This window comes from Aphis gossypii, chromosome 1 (genome assembly GCF_020184175.1).
Source record: "Aphis gossypii isolate Hap1 chromosome 1, ASM2018417v2, whole genome shotgun sequence".
NCBI lineage: Eukaryota > Metazoa > Arthropoda > Insecta > Hemiptera > Aphididae > Aphis > Aphis gossypii.
Genome location: NC_065530.1, coordinates 28,843,438 through 28,857,805, shown reverse-complemented (window position 1 = coordinate 28,857,805; position 14,368 = coordinate 28,843,438). Strand labels below are relative to the sequence as shown.

At 24.9% G+C, this 14,368-nt stretch overlaps 1 protein-coding gene across 2 annotated transcripts in view; it reads left to right on the top strand.

Moving 5' to 3' along the window:
* The window catches only part of LOC114121643 (receptor-type tyrosine-protein phosphatase kappa), a 139,168-nt gene that overhangs the window by 48,948 nt on the left and 75,852 nt on the right, over window positions 1–14,368 (top strand). For both annotated transcript variants that reach the window (XM_027984060.2, XM_027984061.2), the window contains one exon: window positions 8,246–8,358. In XM_027984060.2, coding sequence (XP_027839861.1) covers window positions 8,246–8,358 — 113 coding nt within the window. The remainder of the gene's footprint in view (window positions 1–8,245; window positions 8,359–14,368) is intronic.

Here is a 14,368-nt window from a genome sequence, read left to right as displayed (position 1 = left end):
ACTTATATTGTATACATTAAAAAACGTATACATGTTAAATTTGTTCTGAAATTATTCATAGTTTACTTGGAATTTAAAAAAAATATCACCACTGATTATGAATTGGATTTCAATAATATTGCGTATAGTTCACGAAATATAGTAAGAATATCAAAGAGGTGACATAGTCAGAAACGAAAGCTGTATTATTCATTTATTCGTTCTATAAATGTACTAATTCAGTTGAATAAAGCCTAATCAAAAATTTTAAAAATAAAATACATATTTAATCAGTTATAATAATTTGTTTCTTCGTCCGATACAATTACTAGTAATTTTATTTGGGTCGATGTTTTCAAATCCTTTAAGATATATAATAAATATATTTATTTATTTTTAAGTAAGTATATTTTTAAATCCTAAATATTAAATTCAATATTTTTGGTAAAAAAAAAAAAAAAAAAATACTTTGAAAATTCCAAAATAAAATAATATAACGAACAAGAGTATTATCCTAAGAATCTTTTTGCGTATCATAACTATTAAAAAATGAATTTAACTTGGTACTTAAATAATTGTTAAATAAGATCAATGAGACACCTTGATGATGATAATAATAAATTATAATCAGAATACTTTTGCAACTAAAATTTAAAATAATTGTTTTATTTGATGCATATTCTAACAAGCTGTTATAATATATTATGCAGATTTAAAGCTACTATAATAATGCTACCATTGTCCAATGTTAATTTAATGCGCAGTCTATAACTGAACGTCACAACATTTTGGTTGTCTATTCTTAATCTATTTGAATTAATGAGTTTACCTGAATCTGTCTTGTTCAGTTATAGACAAACATTATAATCATAATTAACAAATCATCATTTTCTATGTCATACGATTATTAACACAATCTATCGAGACTCGTGATTATTCTCATAATTGTAGTTAAATAACGTAAATGACTAGGAAATAAAGCTATACTACTCAATATAACGTTATTTACTGTAATATATATATATATATATAGTATATACACATTTTTACTTAACTGATATAATGAGTATATACTATTATACAAATTTGAAAAAAATAATGGACCAAAAACTTGAAATAAAATATTTAAATTTAACATTGTTTTTGTTTTTAAATTGAGAAACTAAAAGAATACACGATTTCTGAACAAAATGAATGGGAAAAGTTAAAAAATACTTAGAATGACACTTCAAAGTTTAAATTGACATTTAACCGGATATTAAGTCTTACAAAATTATGAAAAACGGCTTGTTATTAAATTTTCGTTTAAGTTGCCATCCTACCCACGTCTTTTAAGTTAAAACTCTACCATATAGCTGTATTTATTTTATAGATGTAGTGGTCCTCTAGTGACCTGTACATATTATATTATACATGTAAATACGATTATAAAATGTTAATAGTATACCCGAATATAGGTCGTTCCACGAAAAGTAAGTGCCCGTAGTCCATCAACTTATTATTATTATTTTAAATCATATAAAATATATACCTAAATGTATAAATATTATATGACATCATACATGTCATGAACTATAAAGCCAATGCGATATGAAAATTTAGGTGTCTTCGTGTTTTCATCCCACTAGACATTAAATTCTGTTTAATATAATATTTAAACGTCAACATATGCTGCTTTTTTTCTTTATAATTATTACTTAATGGCTAATGCATATTATTCTGGTCAGCGTATTAGCAGTACGCGTAACACACACACTTACTACTTCTTAAAATAACAGTTATATGTACATTGCATGCAGCCTATACATGTAATTATTCTTCTTATTATTCTTTGTAAATATAAAGTAAGCAAAATAGAAATTAAAAAATCGTCTAGAGTAGGTAATATCGATATCATTTTTACAACACAACTTATTGTATGCTTATTTTAACTTGATAATAATATGATGCAATAGTAGCACGTAATATACATTTTTTTTTTTTAGTGTTAGTTTGTATCATTAAACTTAAGAATTATTTACGTGATTATTCAAATAATAAAAAGTTCTCAAACTATTAAATTATGTTGTTTAAATTAAGATAATATTTTAGTGTCAAACTTTAAATTTAATGAAACTAATATCATTCATTAATTTTACATAATTATATACGATTTATCAATAATGAAATTATTACTATAATGCTCCTAATATATTATAATGTTCAAACTTCAAAAGGGGATAACAATAGGACTATATATTTTTTCTTCGTTGATGGCGCCCTACAATCATGTCAATACATAATGCCCTTGAGTTCCTAAAGATTTTAATAATTTGGCCTAGCATAATATAAATATGTACAAAACTCAACTTGTTTATTCTTTTCACATCATCTGCTATTGTGTAGACTGCAGAGGGTTATTATTGATTGATTTATGATATCAAAATTCATAATATTATATATTGTAGACGTATAGATGTATAATATAATATTATGCACCTAATATAAGCGATTTAATATATATATAATATTATATTATAGATATACTAGGCATTATAATATTATCTGTGTAATATTTGTGATCGTGTAAACAACCCACGATAAAAACTATCACATGTGTCATTTTGAAATTTGGTAGAAAAGTAATCATGCAATAACTACCCAAGGATGTGTATTTAGAAGTCAATTTTTTAAATTTTGAACCTTTGAGAGAGAATCACATAAGAATTTTCGGCTCACGAAAAACAAATATTTTTTTATTGCGTATAGGGTTGCGTTTGTAACATAACAAAAAACAATAAGTTATTATAATAATTGGATACAATTTTAGACTTGTATTTCATATATTTTGGTCTAAGTCGCTAAAATATATGTGTTAAAAATATGTGAAGTTTATATTTAACGAAGTTTAGGACAGGATAAATCCGTTGGAATTATTTGGAGTGTCACAAGCAAAGTCGCGCAGGATCAGTTAGAGTATATTATTACATAGGTAGTATACGTGCGACATACCCCTCTCGAACGACGACTCTATGTATGCTGCTTCGCGGTATGCGTTGTATATACCACAAGTGCTAGTAAAGACTAAATTTTATGATGAGTTATCGAAACTATCAAGTTTATAAATTATTATATAATATAGTATAGATACAGCAGTGGGAATATCTAGATAGTTGGCTGAATAGTGTATAGTCTACATAGTTCTGGAAATTCATGCCTTCGTTCGTCATCGGTATAATATAATATCATTGATTATCGATCACTTATTATCAAAAATTATACAACATCTTGTGTTATTTTGAAGATTCCAATGGTCGAAGTGATTTGCCAATTATATAAATCAAACTACCGGAGCTGTTTATCGTCGAGTTCTGCTACTACGACTGACGTTTATTAGTGTACCAACTCGTATATTACGAGTATATAACACTATGTATTACTATACGAATCCTTTTTTTTTTTTTTTGTTAAAATCAAAAGGTATAATGTTGATTATAATAATTTAATATTAAGGAATATATAATTATGTTAATACGCAAAACTTGGGAATACGTCATTGTAGTTCTGTCAGTGATGGTATGCAATTGAGAAATCTAGACGATTCGTGATTGGTGACCTATACCATTACTAATCTCGCTGCGCATTATTAAGGACTGTACTGTCGTATTTCGTCAAGTCGTAAGCAGAAAATGTTAGATTAGGTTGAAGGGGAGGGTTGCATCCGATTGTGCGGCGGCTGTGTTGCCTGACGTCTATAGCGGCACGGAATTATACAATCGTCATCACTATTGTTTTTATCTCCATCAATGATTTTCGCTAGGGCTTAACGTTTTCAGAATTTTAGCGTTAATTATTCGCTGACGACTTATAAAGTTAAAAAAAAAGAAAAAAGAAAAACTCAAAAGTTAAAATACGATTTTACACCAGGGTTTCCAATAATTAGGTGGCCGGCCTCTGACGGATTTTTACTTGGTTGAAAATTGATTGATAGCTGGTTTAGTTAAGACGTTACCGTGATCGACGTGAGACGTCAGAAGATCAGTTTCTTTAGGCGACGCCAAGTTCTATACGTGATGATTTCAATTATTTAGCCGTAAACACCACGGAATGGGGAATGTCTCATAATTCTGTACATTTGAATTAAGCTACATCAGCGGATTTATTTAAGTTTTAGAGTACATATATATTGTAACAATGTGGTGTTGCGAAAAGTTTTTAGTTTAATAACTATTATTGTCTTAAAGTTTTGCGTATGTAGTATTCTAGTCAAATAGATTATACAGAATACACAATGACTTTGAATCGTTTGTGGCGTATACTAAATAAGTTTTCTGAAATTAAATAAAGTTTAAAGAATATTTTCAATGGTTATGCGAATAGCGCGTGTTTACAAATAAACTAAACACAAGAACGGTCTGTGTTCAAAATATTACCTAATCGTGACTGATTTATTCAAATCCGAAATTATAATATTATGGCCATTGCCTATTTTTATTTTACAAAACAAACGTTTTTTGTATACATTTACATCCATGTTGCCATTAAATCTATAATATTGAACTAACGCCATATTGGCACCAACATTTGAGTTTTAGAAATGAAGGAGATGAGTCCATTAATACATGATGCATTAGTTTATATATAGGTCTATGTCCATAGTTGTGTCATAAATTATAAAAGAAAATGAATGGTAAGTATATAGGTACACTACGGTTGTCACAATTCAATATTCAGTTTTGGCACATATTTTATTTAGATTATAGAACGTTATAATATTACATTTTCCATGATTATTAAATTGAAGATATTTCTAAAAGTTATAAATTCGCATTTTTATATAAATTAAATATATTATTTAACTTATTTAGTTTGTAATGAATTTATAATAATGTAATTATACTTTAATATACATTTTTAAAGTGTTAGAAAAACAATTAAAATAATCAATGTTTTTATAATAATATTATTTTCTTGTACGATCTGGTGTGATAAAATAATATAAATCTCATTATAATAACTATAATAAGTAATAACCTTTTATGTAGATTGCAATCATAACTTATTGATTATACAAATAATTCTTAAAATATAAAAATCGATTAGATATAATAAGCCATGAAAGCTTATAAAAGTTCATAATTTAGTTATATAGATAAATGTATAACTTAACATAGAAATAACTTATAATATGGTAAGTACAAATTTAAATTTCCATAAAACTAGAAAAATACTAATAGAAAAAAATTAAAAAAAAAAAAAAGAAATCGTATATAAGTATATGAATCTTATAATTATTTTATTATACACAGCAAAATCTTGAATAAGTATGAAAAATTATATTGTTTTTAATTATTACACAAATGCCTATATAGCACAATGTATTATGCTGAATAGTCATTAATATTCTCTTAATGCGAATTTTATGTTCTGATATAATATTTGATTATTTTAAAACGTTTTCAGGAAGTTTGTTGAGTTTTGTAAAGTGTTGTTATGGATATCAATATCATTGTACTCAATATCTAATTCATCATTATTTATTATACTTGTATACCTAGTAATATAGTATAATAATTACAATTTTTATTTACCCAAAAACCCGTACATTTTTTAAGTAAAAAATAGTAGATACCAAAAGGACGAACATTTTTTAATATACGTATATCTGAATTATATTATAATTAATAATACTGGATAATTAAAAAAAATAGCTTTGTTATGAAGCTTTTATAATTATTTTTTGTACCAATAATATACTTCGTTCATTTTGATAGAAAAAAAAGCGAATGAAAGGGCAAAACAAAATGAAAATAATAGACTCTTAAAATTTCACCCAATCTACTTTTTGGTGATGATTGTTTATCACCGGAGAGATGGAGAACCCGTAAAACGTTCATAATCCGAACGAGTCGATAGACACGTCTATTTACTACACTCCAATACACTAACGTGCCATAGGTACGTAATTTTGAGGATCATTGTAAACATTTCAGAAACTGGAGTAGTCCACTTTAGCCTATTTTCGAGCAAAACAATATTGATTCGGGGGTTAGCTAACAATGTGTGGAAGTGGGGAAGGCAATTCTCGTTAGTAAAATATTTAATTTAGGTTGATAAATAACTATGAAAAAGTTTGCTCTTATGGAAAATATTGACTATCTACTACATAACAAGTTTGTATTATGGTTTTATTGTTCAATTATGTCTCATATTATGCATTTATATTCAAATAGTAATAATAACATTATAATACTCTTATGGTTATTTTATCAACAATTGTAGGTATAAAAAAAAATTATAAAAAATGTATATATTTAAACATAAGTTATTTTCAATAATTTTATGGTTAATTAATAATATATCAATTATATAACTACATACATTGTAAACCTCTTTACCCTTTACAAACACTTTAATCGAGGTGAAAATCGAATTTAATTTTAATATTTAGTCAAATTGTTAAACAATTTATTAGTTTTATGTTAATAATTCAGTATATTACACATTTTACATGAGCAATTCTAGGATTTTAAATTTACAAACAAAATTATTACATTTCGATTGTTAATATTATTGTTAAATGTTGTTAACCAATCTAAAGTTAGGTTAATCTATGTTTAAATTAATTATAAATACAATTGACCATTTATAAAATGTTTACATAAAGCAATTTATTTTATTTTTTTAAATTTATTATTTTCTTTGATTTTATTGAGATTGGATTCCGTAAATTATTTCGTTAATATCATTTTAGATTTTATTTTTTATTTTATCCTGTTAATTATTTTAACCAATATCACAAAAAAAGGATTCATTCATTTAACATAATTAAATTGATTTATGATGATTCAAACAATGGTAAATAAATAACTTTTAATATAAATGTATCTTTAATCTAATTCGTATTGTAAAATAAACAGTTTCCAAATATAAATTAGTTAATTAAAATGTATTTTATATTTTAAAATTAAATTTGTAATAAAAATGATAAAATGATACAAGTAGTGGTTATTCTTAAAGAATAAATCTGCTGTGTTTCATAATAAATGTGACAATAGTTCAAGTAATAATTCAACTGTTATAGACCACTTTAGCAATATAACGGATGATTGATGAGAAAATACTCAGAGCGATGTATAGTCTTTAAAATGGGACTCAGCTACTGGATTACTTGGACTTATAGCAGAGTTACTAAGATATTATACTCCATGTTTTGTTCAGCGTTTATAAACATATTTCAAAATTTAGTTTTTAAGTTAAGCATAATAATATCTATTGATAAAAAAAAAAAAACTTTTGTAACGAAAGTTTAAAAATGTCGTCCTATTTTATTGCTTTTATGTTCTGTTTATGGTTTTAATAAAAAATAAACTAATCTAATAATACGATTTTATTATAGTTCTCAATTAGTTTTTTTAATAGGATAATTGATCATATAAATTTGCTAATTATCTATATAATATTATATTTATAATTAATTCAATAAAAATATTTTTGAATATGTGTACATTTTACGTATAATATACGTCTTATTATTTGGATTTACTGATATATTATTTAAATATGCTCACTACAACATTTTATTACAGACTCTAAATCAAATAAAAATTGAGGTTTCAATGTTACTACTTTTTACTCCGTGTGTCCAAAAAATAGAAAACACGCATTAAGTTTAATGGATCTCCTAGTGATGAAAAAATAGTGGCAATAGTTGGGTACTCCGAGGTATCCGTAATTCTCGACGTTTAAACGAGAAACATTTTTTCACTATCTCTATTCGCTGAAATGTGAAATCGTTAGTTTAACGCAGACGACACTATTTTTCGTTGTTGTGATTACGTAGTCGATAAAGGTAGCAGCTTGGAACAAATTAATGTAAAAACAAAATCTGACTATAGTACAATTGGGTTATGGTTCACAGATAATCTTGTTTGGTTTTCTTGATTTTAAGTAAACAATGCCAATTTGTTTTGAACGGTGATGACTACTCTCTATAATATTAACAGTAAATCTATATACACAATAGGGGAAGTAATGTACTGTAGTGTATTATAAGCATTGATTAAATATTAAATATTCTATATTTATATCTATAAATCTATCTATATCTATATTTAATCAATGGTACTTACTTATTTATTAAATTTAAAAGAATATCTCCATAGAGCAAAACTTAAATAGATTTAAAATTGCACTTGATTCTTCTAACAATAAATTTTGATAACCATTAATTATCAAGAATTATATTTTGATTTTTATAATTATTATTTTAATTATCTGTTTGCAGCTGTGGGACCTAACGGAGTGATATCTGGGGACAAAAAAATCCCAAAAGAGTGTTTTGTCAAACACTGTGATCAAAGGCGGAAATATCCAGTTCTGTACAAATTAGAGTTCCAGGTAATTATTATATTCATTAGGTACAGTGAACATTGTGTTATTATACCAGCGATAGCATCTAGTAAAATGTATCTATAATACTTAACAAATTAAGTACCTATACAGCATATTTAGTTTATACAGATATAACATTTAAACGTAAAAATAAATAAATATGCAAGTGTTAATGTAGTACTTATTATTAGTGTAATATGTAATGCGCACAACGACATAACATAATATTTTTCAAAAATTAAACATAAACTATTTGTTTAATAAAAACAGCTAATTTTATGAATCTATTATTATAGTCAATTTAAACAAAGTCTAACTATTTTTATCTTAACATTTTATACAAAAATTAGTTACGGAAAAGTTAGGATATTGAAATGAAATTTAATAAAATACTATTATACCTTTATGTAAAATAATATGGTTTTTTCTAGTAAATTTTTTAATTTTAAGTATACTATTTGCATTCATTAGATATTTAAATAGTACTTAAGCATGATACGTGTATAAATAGAATCAATGAGTAGTAAAATTATAGCATTAGTTTGTACATAATACAAAGAAGTTTTAAGTTTATGAGTAATTTACTATCATACTTAAAGTATATTATGTTACATTTCAAAAACTTATTGATGATTTGTATAGTATTATTATTACTATTTTTTTTGTTTTATTTTGTTTTGTTTTAAGTAAGTTCATTATAATGAATTATTTCTATACTTACTTACAATTAACTTCAAATAAATTATTATAGTGCATTAATATTTATTATTTAGTATTTCTCCATTATAATATTCAATATACTCGTATGTATAAATGTGATAGACTTACAATCATTATGTTAAGTATACGTCACCTACATGCTACAACATAATATTTGGGTACTGACTTATTTTGATAACAAATTGTTAGAATAAAATAAGAAAATACAAAATGGTTTGAAATAAAATCATATTATATAATTCATATAATTCAATTTTAAACTGTCGTAATAAAATTAATGTCTGATTTTTATTTTACAAATTAACGAATATTTCTTAAAAATATAAACATAATAATATGTGCTAAATTCATTGTAGATGATAATATATTTCAATTTTTTTATTACTTTTATAGACGATTAGAATTTAAAAAAAAAGTTGAAAATAATTAAAGCTACATAAATCTTAAATAAGTAGTATAAACATAAGTATTAAATGTAATAATTACAAGTCTTTTATATGCATAGTATTCGGGGAAAAATGCTACAGTAAAAATACCGTTTAAATAATGAAATTAGTGTCTTTTTTGATGACAATAAGCCACATTCTTTGAAAACAATGCTATTAAATTAAATTTCACTTACAATTTTTTTATTAATAAATTAGTATAGAAATATAGAAGAAGTAATATTTATTTATTTAAATATTACTTACTTACTTTATTGTGTGACTTTAAGAACAATTTTTTTTATGATTACTAACTTCTACATTAAAATTAATAATGTAAACTTATTGTGAATTTACTAATCACACCATAAGTTTCAATAAAAATAATAAGGTATAAAGCAATAATTTAAATGTAATTTATAACCTCAAGAACTATTAAATAATAAGTTATGCAAATATGTATGTGCAATTTTTATTCGAATTCAAATAAATACCTAAATATATATGATGTTATGATTTCACGGAAAAACATTACGATAAAATAAATAATAAATAATATGAAACACTATAGAGCATAATCGTTGAATGTTAGTGTTTTGGCTAGTAAGGGGCTTTTTTTCCCCTGTATTTTATAAATTACAAATTACGGATTATTGTTGATCAATATTAATTGAAGTAAAATCCATGATTAAATTCCATCGACTTTATTGTTATTTATAACCATTAACCATATGATAATATTTAGTCATTCACGCTATTGATAAGTTACTATTATTAGAATAATAAAGTAATTTCTCAAAATATAATATTATACTTAATTAGACCCCAACATAACATTTTTACGCATTTCAAAACAATAGTAGTACTTGTACAAATACACTATATACAATATTATGTCAAATCGCCAATACTCATCGAATACCGATGGCATTTTTTTTTTTATGTATATGTATTATATTAAATACGCACAATTTATTGTATAATACATATATACTCGTACTTCCATTGATCATAAATACCAATATAGCACTATGGTAGGTAATATCATTCAATTGAAACTGTACAGGTACCTTATACAATACACATAATGATTTTGTATAGGTAAGTATTTGCGTACTCGGATTCTGATGAAATATCTACCAAACTAAATTGCAGCAGTAAAGACTAGTCGTTCACGTCGTTACCACGTTATAACTTGTAAATGTAATCGATAAATCAATTTACACGAGTTGAATAGCATCAGTAGTTACATAATGAGCAAGATCATAGAAAATATTTCATTATCGCGATGGCCATTAAGAATGTTTAATGGCCATCGATTCACTGCTGAAACATATTAATACGAACCGCATTAATGGTCTTGAGCTGTATGGCAAATCCTTATCTTGTTAGTTGTTTGATCGTTATGTACCGCTAACATATTCAATGTCTTAAATATTACCACTACCCACATATAATTATGACTGCAGTACTTCAATTATTATAATATACTTTAGTTTAAATACCTAATACTTTTTACTTTTTACGTTTAAAATGTTTTTTCATTCTATAGCATATTATTTTTGTTTGAAATAATGAGTGTGTATTAGAATAAATTTTAAGTGAATATTGATTATGGTAAGTGTACGTAAGCTGATAGTGTAACAACTATCTATGTATTTAGTTAAATTAAAAGAATACTTTTAAAAAAGGTAACATTGATATTCTTCACAAAACAACAAAATTTAAAAACGAAATTTATTAAACACTGAGTGCCGAGTGAAGTTCCCGACGAGATTAACGAATAAGTGATGAACGATCGTGAAACGGCAAAACAAAGGTGTAAACAGGGCTGAAAGCTAAAAAGTTTTTTTATGAAATTTATTTGGATTATAATACTCATTTCCTCCCTCATAAATAAATTATATATTGATATTTCCTTGAACAAATATATATTTTTTAAAGTGGTCAAATAAATAACATTCTGCTGTATAGTAGGTCACTATATAAAATGGATGTATTTAATTTGAATCCAATGATAGATATCATTGTATACAAAAAACAATTCTGAACGGAAATAATTTACCAGCCTAAGATAGGTATATATTCCAGTGGATAATGAAAAAGGGGGTTTAAGTTTTAATGACCTGAATACCCCAAAATTTAAGTTCTTTTATAATTATTGTAAGCCAAACTTATGGAAAATCTTATATTACATTTTTAACTCTTAGTTACTTATACAAAATTTTTTATAAATTTTAACTACAAAATAATTTGCAAATATTCATGATTTTGACGAATTTTTTTCAATATTTAATTTTCAAATGGAAATAAAAAAAATTTTGCTTATGTATTATTATAATTTTTGAATGTCTATATAAAAATAACTTATGAGAAATTTTGTGTTAAAATTTCAAGTAATTTGACGTCAAAAAATTTTTATCGATACCTATTTATACAAAAAAAAAAAACAAACATAAACGAATATTTCAAATGTCTATAAATAGAGTTAAAATAAGCTAAATATTTAAAAAAAAACATGTAAAGAAAATGTCAATCTAAATAACTGGTGAAATTTTCAAATATCTAAGACTTATACTTTTTGAATAATAACAAATATTTAAAATCGTTTGAGGATAAATCGTTATTGTTACGCAATTTCATAAAAATTTGAACTTAAAACGCTAATACAAAAATTGTGACTAACGATTTTTGATTTTCATTTTTTTTTGGGCACCCATTTTTTTTCATCAAAACCATCCGTACATTTTTCAAAATCGAATCATTTTATAAACAACTTATCTTTTATTCATCCACTATATAAAACAATTTATCATTGTAAAATCAATACATTTATCGCTTCACTTTTTGTTTAAAATAATTTCATGTTTATTCACTAATTCATCGAAGTTTTCTATAGTCATTTGACTATAATCTACTACCATCCCCAAATAACTATTTAATCCTTAGACCTAACCAATTGCGTTTTTAATGCCTATGTGTCTAATTCCAATCTATACCTCGAGTAATTCATTAAATACAAAATATTATATCTTCCTACTACTAAAAGTTCCATCAATATATTATATTATCTTCAACAAGCCTCTAACAATATTTATTATAATAGTGCTTTACTAACAGGTGTTGTGAACTTAATACAGATTGTTTGATATGATAAAATATGGTGAAAATAAACTAAATATGTATTTTGTAGTATAATATATAAATTGTCTACAGCGTATTTCAAATATCGCTACAACTACTATTGTATAACATTTGATTTTCTTATTACATTACTATTTATTTATTTAGTAAAAATTAAAAAGTAAATAGGTAACTATAAATATATATATATATCCATATGAATTAAAAACCTTACTCTGAGAAAAAAGTATTTTTATTATTTAAGGGTCGTTTATTCCGTTTCAATAATGAAATTCAGCGTGTGTACTTAAAAACCCTTATTTAATGTTTATACTACGAAAATACCCATAAAACTTGAAGGACATTAAAATTCGAATACAGTGTTGATTATAAATTTAAACTGTTTTTTTTTTTCAGAATACCAATAACAATTTGTTTATTTAAATCGTTATTTACTTGCATCATATTTTTATTGATACCATTTAAACTTAAAGTAATGGTACTTGAATAATTCTTATTTTTAAATCTCTTAACCAAAAATAAAAACTGTATTTTAAGATTTATTTTGATGTTAACTTTATTATTTATATATTTTATAAAATTTAATTTAACCTAAACTTCCATCTTATCGATTTAAATAATTTAAAACCAAAAATATACCAGCAATCAAAAATTGTATAATAAAGCTATTATTAGAGCACAGATATACAGCGTATTATATATATACTTCAATTATATTGATGAAAAGATGATTAATAATATTAAATACTATATACCGAGGAAACTTTCTACTTCAAATGTTTTGAATGCCATTGACTATAATATCTGTACCTTCTATTACAATGCCATGGTAAATGATAAACGACATCGGAAGGATTTTTCAAGTAAGATATTTGGATTAAATCAAGTCTCAGGAGTCACAACAAATAACATCGGTAGTAGCTATATATTATTATTATTATTATTATTGTATTCGTATACTTATATTTATTATAATATATATTTAAGAAGGTTGGCAAATTTTTATAATAATAATATTAAAATGCACTTCACAATGCAATTTATTATTAAGATTAATGAACTCATGATATCCAAAAGACTTAGACAATGTATTCATAATATTTATGTTATATTGAAACATGATAATGCTCTGTTGAAAATAATAATAATTATCGTAAAACAGTCAGAAAAACATAAGTCGATTGACCCAGTTGTTTACGATTTGAGCTGTACACGCAGCAGTAGTATAAAGTATCTCCATCGTCATTTTCACAACGATTAGGGTGTAAAGACGTATACTATTATCATTGCACAAAATAAAAACATACGACAAAATGTCGTGACCCAACATGAACCGGATAAAGAAACCATTAGAGAAGTTCGTTTAAACACTTGTCTACGGATTCAATTGTAAATAATATTACAGTCCATCTTCGAATGATATAGAAAAAAAGGCAATGGACGTTTTTTCAACCCACAATAACGATGACGTTTTAAGGAAAGTTATTTTTCGTATAACAGCGAATTTGAAGTGACATGCATAATAATGATGATCGCAATTCCTTGAAAACAGGATAAGGCCCGATACAACTGGCCACGAGAGAGAGAAAGAGGGACGGACAGAGCGAGAAAGAGAGAACAGAAGAGTGAGAGTGATAGAGAGAGATAAAAAACAGGAAAAAAAGAGAGAGAAAAAGTGGGACAGAGAGAAGAGAGAATACGCACGCGCTCTGTCAACTCGATAATAT